This window comes from Haliotis asinina, chromosome 8 (genome assembly GCF_037392515.1).
Source record: "Haliotis asinina isolate JCU_RB_2024 chromosome 8, JCU_Hal_asi_v2, whole genome shotgun sequence".
In the NCBI taxonomy this organism is placed as follows: domain Eukaryota; kingdom Metazoa; phylum Mollusca; class Gastropoda; order Lepetellida; family Haliotidae; genus Haliotis; species Haliotis asinina.
In genome coordinates, this window is record NC_090287.1 from 38,468,310 (window position 1) to 38,487,497 (window position 19,188).

At 39.9% G+C, this 19,188-nt stretch overlaps 1 protein-coding gene across 1 annotated transcript; it reads left to right on the top strand.

Moving 5' to 3' along the window:
* The first annotated feature begins 2,026 nt into the window (after positions 1–2,026).
* On the top strand, positions 2,027–16,981 carry LOC137293813 (cell adhesion molecule Dscam1-like). The gene is made up of 12 exons (XM_067824567.1): positions 2,027–2,125; positions 2,934–3,221; positions 3,683–3,961; positions 4,612–4,869; positions 5,620–5,874; positions 6,312–6,629; positions 7,008–7,319; positions 8,034–8,309; positions 10,424–10,450; positions 12,821–12,901; positions 13,175–13,258; positions 14,650–16,981. Exons 1-12 carry the CDS (start codon positions 2,077–2,079, stop codon positions 15,255–15,257), a joined length of 2,835 nt encoding a protein of 944 aa, XP_067680668.1. The 5' UTR covers positions 2,027–2,076; the 3' UTR covers positions 15,258–16,981.
* The last annotated feature ends 2,207 nt before the right edge of the window (positions 16,982–19,188 follow it).

The window sequence follows — 19,188 nt, forward strand, 5'->3', positions numbered from 1 at the left end:
AATGGCACATTATCTCATTCGAGAACACTAAAAGCCGGAGTCTCACAGGGTTCAGTCTTGGATCCCTTTCTTTTCATTGTGTATGTGAATGAAATAGTCGATGTATTAAATTGTTCAACAAGAATGTTTGATGATGATACATCACTCGGCGCACCTTCCACTAACATGCAATTATTACAAATAACTATGAACGAAAACATAAGGGCGTTAAGTGATTGGGCCAAGAACTGGTTAATCAAATATAACCCTGATTAGACTGAAGCTGTATTGTTCTCAACAATAGCAAATGACAAGATAGACAATTTACATCTTGGCGGCTGTAACATTAAAACTGTACCTTTTCATAAACATCTTGGTGTAACATTATCTTCAAATGGAGGCTGGTCTCATCACATTAATGATATTTTAAAGAAAACCTCCAAAATGATAAATTCCATGAGAAAGTTAAAAAGAACAACGCCTAATAAGATCTACAGTGTTTTCATTCGTCCTCATTTTGAATATGCGCGTGAATTGTGGGATTTTGTACAACTGAACAAACTAACTATCTGGAACAGGTACTGTTAGAAGCAGCTCGTATAGTGACAGGACTTCCAAAATATACTTCACGTGATCATATGTATTTTGAAACTGGTTGGGAAACTCTTAATGAACGTAAGAGAATTAGAAAACTTTGCTTATTTTATAAAATTCTTCACAATATTGGACCATGTTACCTTCAGGAATTATTACCTACATATGTATGCCAAAAATCCTCTTACAACCTTCGCAACTCTTTAAACTTCTCCCTTCCACTTACGACATTGAAACTTTCATCATCTTTTTTTACATCTGCGACACGGATGCGGAACAATATTCCCATAGAAGTAAGACAAATAGATTCGTTTACGGGTTTTAAGTAAAATAACTGTAGCCCCATCTTTGTTTTCGTCTGGTATGAGGAAATTTAACATTATTCACACAAAACTAAGGTACAATGCAAGTCTGCTGAATTACGATTTATTCAGAATTAATTTAAGATCAGATGCTTCTTGTACTTGTAGTTGTTCATTTGAAAACTCATGGCATTACCTTTTAGAATGTTCTTTATATACAACGCAGCGTAAAGAATTGTTTGTAAATGTAAATACTGTTAAACATCGCATACTCATTAATTTACATTTATTGTTGTTTGGTCATGCTACGCTGTCACTTTATGAAAACGAATTATTATTTGAACACGTACATGGATATATTAAATGGAAGATGAATTTGTAGTTTATTCTTGTATATATTATTGCCACAAATCCCTGTTGTCAGTGCAGTGTTTCAATATTGTAAATAAGACATATGCAGCTTCTTAGGGAGGACGGATAACTTTTATCCAATCCATTTCATTTTCGAATAAAATATGTTTAAAACAACGAATCAATAGACTAAAAAATCTATATTGATTGAGGACTATATAGTGGGCCAAACCTTATTGATTTAATACATGACAGAAGATAATAGACTAAGTGCTTGTCCAAGACACTGTGGAGTTTGTTGCAGGTGATGCTATTATGTTTTCAGATGATACTATTACATATTTGAAAAAAATATACATTATTCTATTCGCAAAGACGACAATAAGTATGACACTTTGTCATAAAAACAGGTTTCGACACAAAAGACTGGATTAGTGACCTCGACAGTTGTAAATAATCGAGTCTGGACCAGACAATCCAGTGATCAGCAGCATGATCATCGATCTACACAAGCGTGATACGGTAACATATGTCAACCAAGTCCACGAGCCTGACCACCTGATCCCAATGTTTCTAGGGGGATTGGGGGGGGGGGGGGAGATTGTGCCCATTCAATTTATTAACACTGTCCTTGATGTTCGTGGTTACGATCTGCTTCCGTGTAAACTGTTTCAGTCGGAGTATCTGGCTCTTGTAAAATACTTCCCTGTAACTTTATTAGAAGCAACTCTTTATCGAATGTAAACGTAAAATATCATGAAAGCGTATTTCCATATCGAAACTAAAATAACGTTGTGTTATAGTCGCAGTGAAGGACACATCATCTAACAGGCTGCTGCAGCTTATCATCATGTTGCTACACATCTTAATCCTCTTGTCTAGTCACTTCTCCGATGCTTGTGAGTACATGTATTTATTATAGGTGAGGTGAAACTGGATTTGAGAATATTTTTCTCATATGACAACGTGCATGCGTGTGTATGTGTGGCTGCTTGTACTAGCCCAGGCTTTAGCTGGTATTATAGTGCTCGCTCACACAGATATTATACACAGTGTAATACGTCACAATTTAATTCTGGACTCACAAAAGTCCAGAAACTCTCCGCCCGCACTGTGGCCACCCTCTCACACGGGATTTGGCAAATATAAACATGCAGCTGTTATGAATATAACATTTTTTCGAAAACCCAAATTTTAATTTCGCCCAGCATAAATGTTTTGGAGGTTGTAAATGAATGGGAAAATGTTAAGATGCACCATGACACAAATTTCAACTCGTTGTGACTTGACTCCGCTAACTGACAGTCATCGTTGGCCCATGGACGAGCATATTTACTTTCACTGAAAATACATGTTTTTTATGTTTTGCAGTTTTGAAATAAATGAAAGTATATTCATTAGTGTCGTGATACGAAATTCAGCTTATTTTGACTTAATTCTGCTAAATTAGAGCGACTAAAAATCATTTGCCCCATGGGTGAGAATATAAACTTTTACTCAAATTACATCTTTTTGGTTGTAAATGGATGAAAGTATGTTCTTTTTTCGAAATGCCAACATCATGGGCGTCACAAACATAGTACCGTTGAACCTAACAAGGATTAATACCCCTTCCAACAATACAGCACATTTTAAAACATGTAAAACGATTATTTCAAGTCATGATTTTGGCTAAATCAGACACTGACTGCTCTTGAATTGTTTCAGATAACCTTTTTATTAGAGCTGGTGAAGAGCTCGGTGACGATATTGTCATTCCTTCTTCAACCGTGATCTACGCTTTAAGCCCCTCTAATGAGTTCCTGTGCACTATAACCAAGGACCAGACGATCACCATGAAAAACAAGCTCGGCTTCAGCTGCAACAACTCCAGTATGGAGGGTCGAGTACATTTTTCTATAAGAAGTGTGGAACAGCAAGATGCAGGGACCTACCGATGGACAAAAGGGTCAGCAAATAAGCCATTGGGTTCAATCTTTACATTGTTTGTAACAGGTTAGTTCTTTTGCATTGTTTACATTTTACATATCGTCATATCCTGTAAATGACAGCAATGGGATACACTCATTAAATTAGGTGAGTCTTTAGCTGTGTTCACATGTGCATGTCTAATTTAAGTTCAACTGTAAGTTTCCACTGTAGTTCTCAACAAGTCATTGATCGAAAAGGTGTTCCTTACAATGGCCTGTTACAATACCCGTGAAGATCCGAGTTCGGATGGGTCTTCAGCAACCCACGCTTGTCGTAAGAGGCGGCTAACGGGATCAGGCGGTCAGACGCACTGACTTAGTTGTCGTCATATCCCAGTCGCGTAGATCGATGCCCATACTGTTAATTACTGAACTTTCTGGTCCCGACTCAATTATTGACAGACATCCGTCATATAGCTGGAATATCCCTGAGTGTCGTTTAACAGCAAACCAACCAAAACATCCTGTTACCATGTGACTTTTCAGATGCCCCAACAACCCCTAGAGTAGTAGCTGAGGACATTGCTGTTCTCAACATGCCTCTAACCCTCAAGTGTCTATCGAATTCGTCGACTGTGCCTGGCAATCACAATCTCACAATGAACTACTTCTGGAAGCGGAATGGTGTTACCCAAAACAGCAGTAGCACCTCAACATTCAAGATCCAGAAATTTCGGTGGGTGAAAGAACAGAGATTCAGCTGCATCTCAATGGAACGTACAGCCATGTCCGATGAGAGTCCCGCGTTATTAATTACAGCGGAACGTGAGTAAATCTTTGACCACACAGAATCCTCAGAATGTGCTCAATGAAATAGCTTTCCATAGATTTGCGCTGCATTTGTATCAGTTGAATTGCTTTTGCGTAGTCATCGATGTGAGTGCTTGATGAGATGCACCTTGTTCTTTACATATATATTTTTGTGCATTGCTGAACTTTACAGGTATATTTGGCTATGTTATGTTATTTGTGTGTCTGTGCTTGAGATTGAGTATACTTCTTGTGTTACTCATAGATTTTTTCTGTGTGTTCTTTACAGCAGTAAAATAGAGTGAACAGGCTCCGATTTCAAATAAGGCATGTTTTGTGTGGGTGGAAAAGAAAAAGTAGTGAATGTGCTGTACGTTTACCAATATAGCGGAACATTTTATCCTGATTATGGTCCAGTGAAGCAACTATCACAATTTGACTGAATCGACTCAAAACTTAGATGCTGGCAGGAGAGATGGACGATTCCGTTGAAAGAAAATTCACTGTCGTGTACAGTGAAATTTGGCGCAGACACAGATATGTTAACTGCGTGTCTGTGTGATTGGAGCTTTTGATGACCAAGTGATCCTGGATCTCATTCTTAATTGTTTTCATCCGCTTATGTATATTTCCATCGTAGTGATATAATGCTTTCAATTGACTAGGGGGACCAAGCGAAATCAAGCTGATTCCAACTGAGACACGTTTCGTGAAAGTCACAGGAGAATCTGTCAGAATTAGATGCAAGAGCAGGATCAGCTGCAATCCTCGCTGTAACACAATATGGAGGAAAGACGGGCGTGTTTTTCCCTCAAGAGACCTGATACTTTCAAATCTTACAAGCAGTGATCAAGGAGACTATACGTGCCATATGGAAAATAAACACGGACGCGCAGACAGGCATGTACACATTGTTGTGGAATGTAAGTACTTGAATACAGTGAGTGAGATTTACGGTTCATACGGTTCATACTTGTCGTATTAAAATACCTGTTTCCCCTTTCTGTGAGGACGAAAATGAGTAGCATGTTAACCTCTTTTGGGCGTATTCATGCGCTGAGAAAACCCCAAAACCTATCATCATTTGACAGACAGCAGTGTACATCGTGTTTGTAATGGAAGGCTTCCAGCTAAGGACCTTGCCAAACATTATCACTGAATATTGTGTTCATCCACATATTGCCGATCCAGTGATCCGTTGTTCAAAACAACCTTAACAAAGGTTCATTTGTCAACAGGCATATCTGTTTTCTTGACGTGTTTAAGGTTGATGTAAGCTAATATTGTTTTGGACAACGAAACACAGTTACATAAGGATCGGTTCAAACTTTATAGCTAGGAGGGTCAATGGTAATTTTTGTGGAGAAGCATGTACAATGGGAGTGACACTTTTCACCTGATATTTATAGACAAATAAGGGCACACCTTCTTCTGCATGACATGTACAAAACTTTCTGGCTTCTCCCATACTACATGTGTACAAAACTGATGATCACCCACCTCCCCAGAACAAACTCGGTGACAACTCACCCCTAAAATCAATAACATCCCCGCGCCCACGGGCACCCCAATCTCTAAAATCATCAACTCCCCCTCGCCCACAGAAACAACACCCCCACTTCCACATTCATAAACTATGAACGTCAGTAAGTACGTGTACTTCGTCTTTCAAGACGGACCGAAATCTGCTGTTATTCAACACGAGGAGAACACAAAAGAAACTACCCTTGGCTCACCAGTCACCCTAGCCTGCAATGCTGACTGTAGGCCACCCTGCCAGTTTGCCTGGTCAGTGAAAACTACCCACATAGACTCAAGACAAACATTGCATATACCTGATGTTCAGCGAAACAAGACTGGCAATTACACCTGCAGGGCCTGGAACAAACATGGAGAAGCTACAGCGACATTTCAGCTAATCGTCAAATGTAAATATGATTATATGGTTTTAAAAAATAAGTCTTAAAATATGCTGCACAAAAACAGTTAGAGATATATGTACGTTTAGAAATTAGAAATTATGAATAATGCTCTATGTATTCTTTGACTCACTGATAAAATGTCAATCCTAAAAATACCAATATCCCTAACCTATTTTGTTCAATATGTAAATCGAGTATAAAATTCATTTCCGTATGATTTTACAACATCGTTTTAAAGTACATTATCAAACTTAGCTTAAATGGCATATATAGTGGTGACATTTAAGTCAACGTGTTCACAAATATTCCTCTCTTCAGGAAATATTTTCCTAATTTACATGATATTACTGCATGCGAAATACCCTATTCAAGCACACATTTCGAAAAGCATTACAGGTGCATATATGTCGTCACGATACAAGGTAGGTTGTATGTCGTTACAGATCCGGCGGAAATATCAGTGACTGCATCCAATACGGTACCTCTACCGGGATCCAACATCGGTTTGACGTGCAATGTCGACAGTTTTCCGGCGCCCCAAATCACTTGGTTAAGAGGCAACACTAACCTGTCCAGTCGGCGGTTTTCTGTCAGTGAGGCTGCCGTTCAAGTCGACTCTCCATCAAACTCGCCAATGCATAATTACAGCTTCCGCTATGTCATTGGTAATGCCAAATGTCTTGGGAAAGTCACCTATACCTGTGCAGTCACCAATGGAGTTGGTAGCAAAAGGTCGAAAAATATTGACATTGACTTTAGATGTGAGTACAGAACATACCATCGGGTTGCAATGATATGTTTTGCTTGGGGAAAGGGTAAGAACATCACTTTCGTACAGTGCAAACACAAAGTATGGGAACACTAAAATTTGATAGTTATAAATAAACTTTCGGTGTGCTTATTGGGCATTTTGAACGACGTGTCAGAACACGCAGTGAAGCAAGTGATGATTAGGGATATTTATCATAAGATTTCAACGTTAACAAAATGCTCTTAAAACACTTTTCAACATATAGGGATGGCAGGTATTAACCCCACGGATTCTAATGAAAAAGAAAAGAAACCAACAAACAATAAAACACAGAACAAAACAACATATTTTCTACATGATTAAACATTTAAGTATGTATCTGTTTCAGGTGCTCCTTTTGTCGAAGAAACTGCAGGAGTCGAGGCGATTTTTTACAGGCCGACCGATAAATCTGATAAAATACATTTCAACGTAACAGCCAATCCCAAACCGTCCCTTATCTGGTCCCGAGCCCCCGTGAATGGAAACTCTGAACCCTCTACCTCAAGAAGAGTCAAGGATCTGTCATTGATATCCGGGTCATCTTACCAACTGGAGCTGGTTCATCTGGACGTCCACAGGAGGGACGAGGGAAACTATACCGTGATCATTAGCAACCCCCTCGGCAAATACGACATCAACTACAGACTGATCGTTCAAGGTATTGGGTGTTGTGAGGTGTAAAGTGTTTATCGTAAGTATGGACTCAAGCATATATTTCCTATCACAATTCGTGGAATAGTACGTAATTGCAAAAGTCATTGTATTCCAATTGTCATTGAGTGTTTTAACTAACAGCAGCTTAAAACGTTGCAAGGTCCAATAGTTTCATTATTCAAAGATTAATTGTTAAATAGCATGCTACATCTGACCACTCTTTAACTGACATTGTGTATTCAACAAACAGTAATATCGTATTATTATGAGTAAAATTTTGCGGTATACTAACTGAAATATCTCGTTCAGAATTCCACCCCCCTCCCTCCCTCCCCCCCCCCCCCCCTTTTTTTTTTTTTAACACGCAAGAAGTTTATAATTAGTATAATTGTGGGTCTGAATCCAAGATCAGCAATTGCAAGTCTTATTCACAACTTATTGGGCATGCATGACTTCAGGCTTAACTGACCCGCGAAGGTAAGAAGATCGGATGGTTAGGCTCGCTGACTTGGTTGACACATGTCATCGGTTCCCAAATGCGCAGATGGATGCTCATGTTGTTGATCACTGGATTGTCTGGTCCAGACTCGATTATTGACAAACCGCCACTATATAGCTGGAATATTGCTGACTGCGGCGTAAATCCTCACTCACTCACTCAGGCTTAACTTCAAAACGAACCAGAAACGTTTACGGCTCTTTTATTCTCTCTATCCAGTACCGCCCTCCCCACCCACCAACTTGACGGAGGTGAACGTCACGGAGACCGACGTCACGCTGTCGTGGCTCCCAGGGTTTGACGGCCATGCAGACCAACACTTCCAAATCTCCTGGACACGTGGTGCCAGAGACGAAACAACGGAAACGTCCTCTACGTCGGTGACGTTAACTGGTTTAGACGTCGATGAAACCTACTCCATAAGGGTACGTGGCGTCAACATAGCAGGCAAGGGAAACTACTCAGAGGAAATCAACGTCGCCACACTGAAGAAAGGTAACCTATTCTCTGCAGGTGTTTGGCTTTGCTTCATCATTTCCACATAGTTCCACCAGTTTTATCAGAGATATCTGCATCCGTAATAGCCATTTCCGTTTGAGAGATAACCTTTTAGCGCTTGATTTGAACCAAGTGTAGTATGATGTCCATATTGAATGATAAAAGTGAACTATACCGTTTGAAGTAGTGGTCAAATTAATGAACCCGCCTGCTTTATAACTACGGTATTTCAAACGCATCTAAATCAGTATCGTATCATGTACGTGCTGGTGTCGATGTCAGCATGGAAATAGATGCTTATGTGTGTGCGATGTTGATGAATAGCGATGGTATGGGTGTTTATCTGATGTACGAGGAACAACATTACACACTGTCTGGGTTAATTATCTTTAATAAGCAATATGAGTAACCTTCCCTTCCGACGAGTGTCTCTGTGTCTTTGGTCAGCCCAAACCAGGTTTCTATAAACAAAGTCATGAAAACGTCCTGATTTGAACGAAAATATAAAGAGGAATTAAATTAAAGTTTCGTTTTCGGAAAGACGTGGCTGTTCAAAGGGGCTGAAATAGTAACAGGAGAACCTTTATAGTAATTCACATGTTAACTGACCACCTCCGTGGTGTAGTGGTTGGTCGGTCCGCCCATTGCGTGGAAGATTGCGGTTTCGATTTCGGGCCGCGTCATACCATAAAACATTAAAATATGGTACTTGTTGCTCCCTGCCTGGCGCTTTTCATTAATGTACATGCGTACAACAAGGACCGGTCGGCTCGGAGACAGTATAATGTGTCTAAGTGGTATTCGTGCTCAACTGCCACATGGTGTCTACATGAGCTAGCAATATAAAAACAGCTTTAACCCTAGGTTAGTAGATACTGCCACACTTGCACACGGACGTCGTTATGTGAGCGAGATACTCTTAAGTACGACGTTAAACTCCATTTCACGTCACCTCATAAATTCATTCGTGTTCAGCTGTTGGGTTTTATTTACTTTTAAACCCTGTCGGGTTGTTTGAGCATACACAGTACAATAAAACGCCCAGATGTAATCTTGAAATATGTTTTAGCTCCACATGCAACAGATCCTATTGGTTTCTCAACCAGCACCGCCAGTAATAGTATAAATTTACATCACTGTTTAAGACTACAAAACAAAAAGGTTTTTATATTGCTCCTATCTGTTTATAAATATTAAAACTTTTTTATGCCCTGACGTGTAAGCAATTGGGTATTTACTCCCATGTCTGTTTATATATCAGTAATTGCATTTTTTGAGGAGTAACAAGCATTTTGCATTCTCCCACTAGTTAACAGAATTGAGTATTTTTACACAGAGTTGGGTACTCAAGTCTTCTAAATATAAAAAATGAAAAAATGTATCTCAATTTTTAGTATTTGCCATATAACCAAACATTCGGCAGTCATTTCTAAATACTCAACATGGAAATCCTGTGGCTATTGGAGTAAACCCCAGACAGTGGCTACGGCTAAAATAGTATATGTACATTTAGGCATCGCCTACCAGTAGCTAATGTTGTTGCAGAGTTTGGGCGCCACGACGAATCATAGGCAAGCCAATTGGTTAACTGAGTAAAGTACACAAGATGTCATAGACCTATTGGGTTTTAAGTGATTCTTATGCGTTTTTTGTACTCCCAGATTTGTAATTTATGGAGTAAATGTGATTTTTATTGAGTAAAATATGCAAATACGCGCCTAATTTGGAGCTCCGGTGAGGGCATGTATAAAGGAAATAAATTCTCAAAATGTGAATTGAGTAACAAACATTAGACGTTTTACGGTTTGTGCAACACAGGCGTACATGTATGACATTTAATTCCTATCTCTCTTTTAAATATCACATCCAAACTTTAATAACTACCTTTACGGTAAACTATGGTGAAACTCAAAGAAACCAATAATTTTAGTTCGAGATATCCGTAGTTGGATAGATGCATTTCAACGAAAGTAGTGCAATCGATTGTAAGCACTGTTTCCTAAATACTAATTGACATTAAATAAAAAATATTTTTTGTGTATTAATCTTTTTTATATATTTTGAGTTATTTAATAAAACAATGTGTCATATATATCATTTCAATATTTCAGCTGGACGTGGTTATAATGTAAGAACAGGTAAGACATCTTTGGTTTGTTTTCAAAGGATGCTTTGCAAAGTGTATTGAATTTCTCAGATTATGATCATGCTGTACTTGTTGTATACACGGTACAGGTGGGGCAGCCCAGAGATTAAAGCGTTCGCTGGTCATACTGAATATCCTGGTTCAAAACCCCACATGCGTAGAATGTGTGATGCCCATTCATGATGCCCCCCGCTGGAATAGTGGCGGAAAACCAAACTCTCTCAGTTCTTTTACCATTGTGTGTAGACGCTTCTGTGTAAAAAATCAAAGAAAGAGAGATTTACTGAACCGGCGATATACTCCCCGCATATAATACTGTTATGACTTCAATGCTTTTGATAAGTTAGTCTAATCGTAATTGTAGCTTGATCATAATGTTCGTTCATAAGAGTCTAAATATCAATGTGATGGTTAAAAAAGTTTAAAACCGATTTTGGTTTGTCATTTTAGAGCAGAAAAATATAAATATTTAATTTTGATTTTTGAAGTGAAGGGTTACCTTCTTGGAGTTTGCAACAAGTTGAATTGTTTGCTTTATTCGGACACCATAATGAAGGTCTTACAACTTGGTCACATTGAAATACACTTATGAAAATCGTCATTTTGTCAGTGGCGACGTTCAACATCAAACAAATTAATTGTCAGTGGCGTGACATGTGCAATGATTAGACGGAACTGCCGTGATGTTTCTCTCACACAATCAAGTAGGTCAGTTTTCACTTCCTGTGATTATCTGCATCCTCCACTATGACCGGGTATTGATGCCGGACGTCCATACTTGATCATCCCGTCAACTGAGAGAATCTATTTGGGAATCTACTTACGTCTAGTGTTACTCATAACTTGTGTGAATGTAAAGTTATATCTACAATGTTTTATATCCACAATGTATGTAGTTAATATGTGAAAAAGTGAAACAACTGTGAAACTAAATTCGGTCTAACTACAGTCCCAGTGCTAGGGAGATAGGAAACGTTGACAAAGGACTTTACTGAGACAGGCCCCCCTAAGTAATTGAAGGAATTACAGCAAATTTGAAGGAATTGCATCTCAAATGTAAACAAACGCAGCCCACTCGCGAAACAATTGCAGCGATATCGGTAATTTAGCGGTAATAACAGAAATACATCGGCCCTATCGGAAGCAATGTCGGTAATACTGGAAACACGATCGGCCTTCGGAGATTTTTCGGTCGCGAGCGGAAACTCACGCAGCAAAACATGGCGTCGTTGGAAGAAGCGCCCGTCTCGGTGAGATTTGTTTTTCGTTTCTACTATTAAATTTTTATACTTATCCATCTTTGACCACCCGTGTTGAATGCGTTTAGGTATGAGGTGTTGTCGGGGCAAAAGCTTATGCTTTTAGGAAAAGATAGTCACTCTAGGAGAGTGTCACAAGTCATGCCCCTGTAGTTTGTTTACATCTGAACATCGAAGTCGTGCCGATGATTACGAACGTGCGCCAGATATAACATTATTTTTTTGTAAAATGTGTTTAAATTTGTCAATTGCACTTAGTAGCAAGAAAAATTATGGCTCATAAACTTCTTCATGGCGCACGTTCATGATGTTCGTAATCATCGGCACGACTTCGATGTTCAGATGTAAACAATCTCCAGGGGCATGACTTGTGACACTCTTCTGCAGTGACAATCTTTTCCTAAAAACATAAGCTATTGCCCCGACAACACCTCATACCTAAATGCATTCAACGCGGGTGGTCAAAGATGGATAAGTATGAAAATGTAATAGTAGGAACTAAAAACAAATCTCACCGAGACGGGTGCTTCTTCCAACGACGCCATGTTTTGCTGCGTGAGTTTCCGCTCGCGACCGAAAAATCTCCGAAGATGGCCGATCGTGTTTCCAGTATTACCGACATTGCTTCCGATAGGGCCGATGTGTTTCTGTTATTACCGCTAAACTACCGATATCGCTGCAGTTGTTTCGCGAGTGGGCTGCGTTTGTTTACATTTGAGATGCAATTCCTTCAAATTTGCTGTAATTCCTTCAATTACTTAGGGGGGCCTGTGAGAGGAGATTAATACACAACAGACCATGACTTAAATGCAAATTAGTGTGGGTGGTATATTATTATTACAAATGTCCATTTTAGAAACAGATTTAGCTTTATTGAAAACGATAGGTGACGTAAAAGGTCAGCACTTTAATACACGGAGTCTCACTATCACTATAAAAGGGAAACGAAACGGCGTGTCGCGGGTCTTACAGTACAGGCCTCTCTGCCCAACCCCCCCCCCCCCCCCTCCCTCCTCTCTCTCTCTCTCTCTCTCTCTCTCTCTCTCTCTCTCTCTCTCTCTCTCCATATGTATACTGACAATTTCGTATCGTTTTCGTTTCAGTTTTCACAGTAGTCCTGATAGGAACTGCACTGGTGTTTGTGGTGTGTGTTCTCCTTGGGCTCACGTACTGTATAATCTGTGGTATGTCCCGTCTCATTTATCTCACTATTGCTGTTTGTAATTATATATTTTACACAAACTTAAATTATTCACAAACCACTAAAACTCGAATTATCATGATTAACATTGCTATGAAAGAACTTTTTTGCATTAAATAAGGAATTTATGACTATTTTCCATCCGTGTTTAAGGCTAAGGTAATTATCAATACAGTGGAAGTTTGAATATCGTGGAAAGTCTAACACTATCAAGAGTCTTATCAAAAGCTTCCTGTGTTACTAATTCATATTACAGGACCATGTCGAAAGAAGCGACCTTTGAGGTCAACAAAAGCAACGTATAGTGTGACGAAAAACGATACGAATGATACGGAAGAAGGTAAGGTTCAATGTTTTAAGGTCACTTGAAACGTTAATTAACTGAATGAGTGGGTTTTACGCCTCTTATATCACCAATATCTCACCAAGGGACATCGGGAAACGGCTTCACACACTGTACAAATGTGGGGAATCGAACCTGGGCATGCGGGACAAGCGAACACTTTAACCACCCACTACCATGCGTCCCGAAGAGTTAAGTACATAGTTAAGTACATGGTTAAGTACATACAATGGTCGCTCAGCATGCGTTCCTCCACAGTAAACATATACATAGTGGTATTGGTAAATTACATATTCACGATCTGCATCCAACATGATCGATGCGGAGCACTGCTGTTGTGCTTTTTGATATTTAACACAACGCCAGGGACCCAATACTTCCATACGTCGATGTGACTGCCATAATGCTTTCTGTTATGTTATTGTGTTCACCCAGCAGAAAATGGGTACCCGATGGAATAAGTCATGTAACCACTAACCTTCTAGCGTCCAACAGGCAGCTTGGGTTAAATCGTAGTAATATAATCAGATTGATTGGGCGCTTCGAGCATGCATTGTGCATGGAGTAATACGCATGATAAATGGACTGGTTATTGTCATGTGAGTTATTTGTTTTTCCTTAGATGACTCGTATGATCACGTGCCGCAATTACAAACAAACAAATTTCTCTTTCTACCACCACCACAAACCGGATAAAAGAACAAACGTCTTTGAAAGGCCACAATTGTGCACGGTACAACACATCAGTGATGATTTACGTCTGACCGTCTTACTCAACGCATACAAACCGTCAGTCAGACTGACCTTCACAACATTCCTGCAGTTCAGTTTTTGTGTCTGTATCCCAAAAGAAAACGTGATCATATTATGTCTGTAGATATCAGATGCTAATCTTTCCCATTTAAAAGATGAAGTGAGAGTGAGTGAATTTTGTTTTACTCCGCTTTTAGCAATATTCAAATGAGCAATATCACGGCGGGGAATATTTGAAATGGGCTTCACACATTGTGCCCGCGTGGGCAGTCGAACGCGGGTCCTCAGCGTGACGAGTGAAAGATAAGCATGGCAACACAGTAGCGGTGTAAAACATCTCAGTTTAATTTACGTTTAATATTAACCTTTCTGCGGCACCTTCAGAGGCCATTTCTTTTAAATATATCAAGTCCAATGTCTGACAGCGCCCTCTAGACTAATTATTACCTCCTCTATTATCTGGGTTTGTTACTAACGAAAAATAAATATGTATCAAATCCACTTCGCTGAAACTATAGAAATTTCCCTAGCCCAAGTTACGGTGAGCTGCAGAACACTTTGGCAGTATTAAATACCAAAAACTTATCTCAGATTTAAACTTTATATTATGTAAAGTTACAAACAATCTGTTTCAGAGCAAGCAGATCTTTGGGAAGCAGTGGCCACGGAACAAAACATGTTGGTCAGTACCCACGACGCTGAGAAAAGTCCACAAGATCCCAGATCCTTGTTCGTTGAAACGCTCACCTACACTCGGTTATCTGAATCGGAAGCTCAGAGGGAGAGCCTGTCTTGCACAACGTTCACTGACGAAGGACAACGTAGAAGTTTCATGTGCACCGCCTTCAACGACGTCAACCGACGTGGCAGCTTGATTCTGACCACTTACAACGACAGACATGGCTGTTCGAGATTCCCAGCCGCAGACCAACAGACTGCCTTAAAGTTTCCTTACCCTCCTCTCACGAACGGGGACATCCAAGAAGACTGTTTCCCGTACCCCACTGTGGAATATGAAGGGGCATCATACCCTCCCATGGTAAACGAGGAGGTGGTGTATGAGGGCTTTGCGTACCCACCCTTGACGTACGGGGGTGAAGACACCGGGGACCAGACCCCATACGTCATTGACGCTACTCTACCAGGCAGATCCCACAACACCCCTGTCCTAGTGGATCAATGTGGAAACTATGACTCTTTCTCTTCGGAGGAACATGGAGGCAACATTTACATGAACATGTGATCTAGGCGCGTAGCTAGGAGTTACCTCCCTTACCTACCAGGGCAATCTCACCAACCTGATAAACGACCACGGACTTATTTTAAGTTTTCACACTAACAACTGATAAAATTTACTGATTGCTGGAAGCGGAAAGTTGGGGTAACGATATTTAGGGGGGAAAATAAGGGATCACATGGTAGGAAAAGTGTTCTTTTATTTCTTCCCAGGAACATTTGGGCCATCATGTGATCCATTATGCTTTTACCTCAGTATAACATACGGGCCCTTGAGGAAGCCTAGTGGTAAAAGCGTTCGCTCACCACGCCGAACACACGGGTTCGATTTCCCACACTGTGGAATGTCCATTTCTGGTGTCCCCATTTCTGGCCATGATACTACTGGAATATAGCTGAAAGTAGAGTAAAACCATGCTCACTCACTCACATAACATATGCTGTCTTTTCTGAAACGAGTGGTTGTTGTGCAACGGAATGTGAACTTAAGACAGAGACCAACATATAGAGGACATAGATATTTTATATGGCTAAATATATATTTTTCCCAGTGGAACGAAAAATTGATCTCTAGCAGTCAGTAGAGCAGAGCAAACAAATCTTTTTTTAAAAAAATTCGTATCTGAAACGTTTATAAGATGTTATGAGGTGGGTTTGAGCTGAGATTTCAAATAAATGTTTCAAATACAGACCCGAGTGACCTCGAATGTAACCAATCGCGACAAGTGAAATTGTACATAAAAGTGTATATAACATCGCTTTTCTAATGATTTTCAATAAAAATAATCGGGTACAACAGGCCAGCTATATGTATATTTATGATATTTTTTCTGTGTACAGAATGTATATTGTTATGTTCATAAATATATTCATAATAATAATAACTAGATGTATGTTGCCACATTTTCTTGTATCGTTTAATGTACATGTGTTGTTTTATCTTACCATCGTACTCTTACATATTTGTGCAAAGATGTTTGTTTTATAGCTTTCAGACACTACCTATAAAAAATGTAGACTCACAAGTGTATATGTAGCCCATTCCTTCAATCAAATGTTCTAAACCGATTTGGTAAAATATTCCATTACTGTTTGAAGCTACACATGAACCGATGTATTGTAAAGCAAATTCGTGACGTTGAAAGGATTAATGTCACGAGTTCAATAAATGAGTGAAGACTGGCGAGTTCTTAAACAAAACTTTACATCAAACGCAACAGTTCACATGAACGATGTTTGCACATGCATTTCAGCAGTTTGATTCATGATCGTCGTTCTAGTCATCTGCATATTGTGAGTGTTTCAAGTAAATGTAAACTTTTGTTGTGTAGTATAGTTCGTTTCGTAAGGAAGGTGGAGTAGTCAAGTGGCTAAAGGGTTGACTTGTCTTTCGGAAGATCTGGTTTGATTCCTAACGTGGGACAAACATGTGAAGCCCCTATTTGTCGTATACCGCTAAAACCAACATGTATATTTGTTAACGTGAACGAGTTGTGTTTTACCTCGCTTTTAGCAATGTTCCAGCAATATACCGTCAGGGGACACCAGAAATGTACCCATGTAGGGAATCGAACCAGGGTCTTTGGCATGAGGAGTGAACACTTTAACAATCAGGCTACCGTACCGCCCTCTTGTTAATGTAAATAATATTTTTATAATATTAGCATCATTTTAACAATTATTTGATGAAATTAATGTGAAGACATGAATTACAGTGTTCCCAGAAATTATTGAGAAAATCTTTGTTTTTTTTCTAATGATGCAAAAATATGAAAAAGGGCTTTCACTATGCACTAAGCATACTAAATAAGGGAGACAACTCTTGAAGGCTTAGAAGGCAGCTCATTACGTCAAGAGTTATCTCCCTTGTCTGAGCAGACGGCTTCTGTGTTGACATGGCAGAATTTACAGCAAGAGAGAAAAGAAAGCTCATTCTAGATGATTTGAAAGGGGTGAGGCTGATGCTAAAGTGTTAGCTTGTAGACATGGTATTCCTCTGTCTACAGTATACAGAACTTTGAAGAATATTCAAACAGGAACCGGGCTAGAGCACAAAGCAGGGGCAGGTCGGCCTAGGAAATTCAGTGTTGTGGATCGCCGAAGACTTGGGCAGATTGTGAGTAGGGGCAAATTGAAAAGTGTTGAGAACATCAGAAATGAAATGATTAGCAGAGGAAGTCCTCAGGTATGCAATGAAACAGTTAGGCAGGAATTACAGAGATTTAATTGGGTGAAAGAACGTGGAATTCCCTCGCCGTTGATGAAAGATGCACAAAAGGAAAAACGTTTAAACTGGTGTCGGGCTCATGAAAATCAAGATTGGGATAATGTTTCCTTTTCGGATGAAAGTTCTGTTTGGCTTTTCCCTAATTGTGTGAAAATTTGGACCAAAGATACTGTCAAACCTATCTACCAGCGACCAAAACATAGCCCGAAGTTTCACATGTGGGTTGGCATATCGGCTCGCGGAGTGACGCCATTGTGTGTTTTCAAGGGAAACTTGACAAAAGAAAGATACGTTGACATTCTAAATGGTCGCCTTCTTCCGACAGCACAAACATTGTATGAAGATGATTGGATTTTCCAGCATGATAATGACCCAAAACACACTGCGCGCTACACAAAACAGTGGTTGTCGGGCGAAAATGTTCAAGTTTTAGACTGGCCCAGTTACAGCCCTGACCTAAACCCAATTGAAAATGTGTAGGGAGTCATGAAGGACAGAATAAACCAAAAGGGACTGAGAAATATTGAAGATATGAAGGCCGAGGTGGTCCAATATTGGGATACCCTGTCACACGATTACCTACAAACTTTGATGGGTAGTGTGCCTAGGCGTATTCAGGCATGCATTGCTGAGCGAGGAGGTCTAACAAAGTACTAAAACAAGACTGAGACTGTAAAAGGATGATGTTTTAACATGTTTATGTAAGTAAAACGCCAGAAGTTAATAAACGTAATGAGTTACATGACGCAACATGATTCTCAATAATTTCTGGGAATACTATATATGTTTTGCGTGCTTATATGCTCAATCAGTATTTTCGCTTGGTTTCGGCTTGCAATATTTTGTTATATGATGTTTGTATAGCGCACATATGCATACAACTAATGCTTGCTCAAGGCGCCGGTATTTGTTTCCTTCGATCATTGGATGTCAATATTAATGTCCCATTGTATTATCAATCTCAACTCTCTTGGGATCATACATCTCTTGCTGCCAATAGGCTCACCGAGTTTAATATGGCTGTCTCGTCCTAACGAGGTACCCAATTCACAGCCGGGTGGACTGGGACACATAGACACAGTCCTTTGTCCACGTTTACTGCACGTTACTGTACTTGCAACTAGGTGTTTGCATGTATTCATGTGGCCACCATCTCGTCATGTACAACGCATTCATGGTTCTTTAAAGTACACAGTCTTGTGTACTGTACACTCGTGTTTGTGACAACACGGAAAGAGTCGGTACGCAAAGCCGACTCCAAGGTTTTTACACCCGGTCACGGGTGGGCTCGATCCCAACACCTCACCCTCCCTGGATCACTAGCCTAGCGCTTTAGCCAGCTCACTATTGTCAGATTAAATACTGATCAGAATAACCTTTTACTCTTCTTCCGTCATAGTATCCTGACGGGGGAACGTTCTCCAATCTCCTGAGGTGAATAATAGTTTACTTTTCCAGTTTTGATTGCCGTATGCCCCATTGGCGTAATAAAAGGTAATTATAAATGAAATCAATGACCAATAGTTATAACGTATCCTACATATCGCACGGTGTGGAGCTTCCGTTTGAAAACGCGTCACTGAGAGTGTGCATTGAAGGATTCATACTTCCCTCATGGTGTTACTTATAAAATCCTGGGCGGTGGGGTTGTCTGATGGTTAAAATCATCCGCTCGTGAGGCCGAAGACCTGGTTTCGATTCCCCACATGGA

Excerpts from the sequence above, each read along its gene's own strand:
- LOC137293813 (XM_067824567.1), top strand. The coding sequence starts at position 2,077 with ATGTTGCTACACATCTTAATCCTCTTGTCTAGTCACTTCTCCGATGCT. Across the intron at positions 3,222-3,682 it reads CTTTACATTGTTTGTAACAG|ATGCCCCAACAACCCCTAGA; the intron begins GTTAGTTCTTTT and ends GTGACTTTTCAG. Across the intron at positions 4,870-5,619 it reads TGTACACATTGTTGTGGAAT|ACGGACCGAAATCTGCTGTT; the intron begins GTAAGTACTTGA and ends TCGTCTTTCAAG.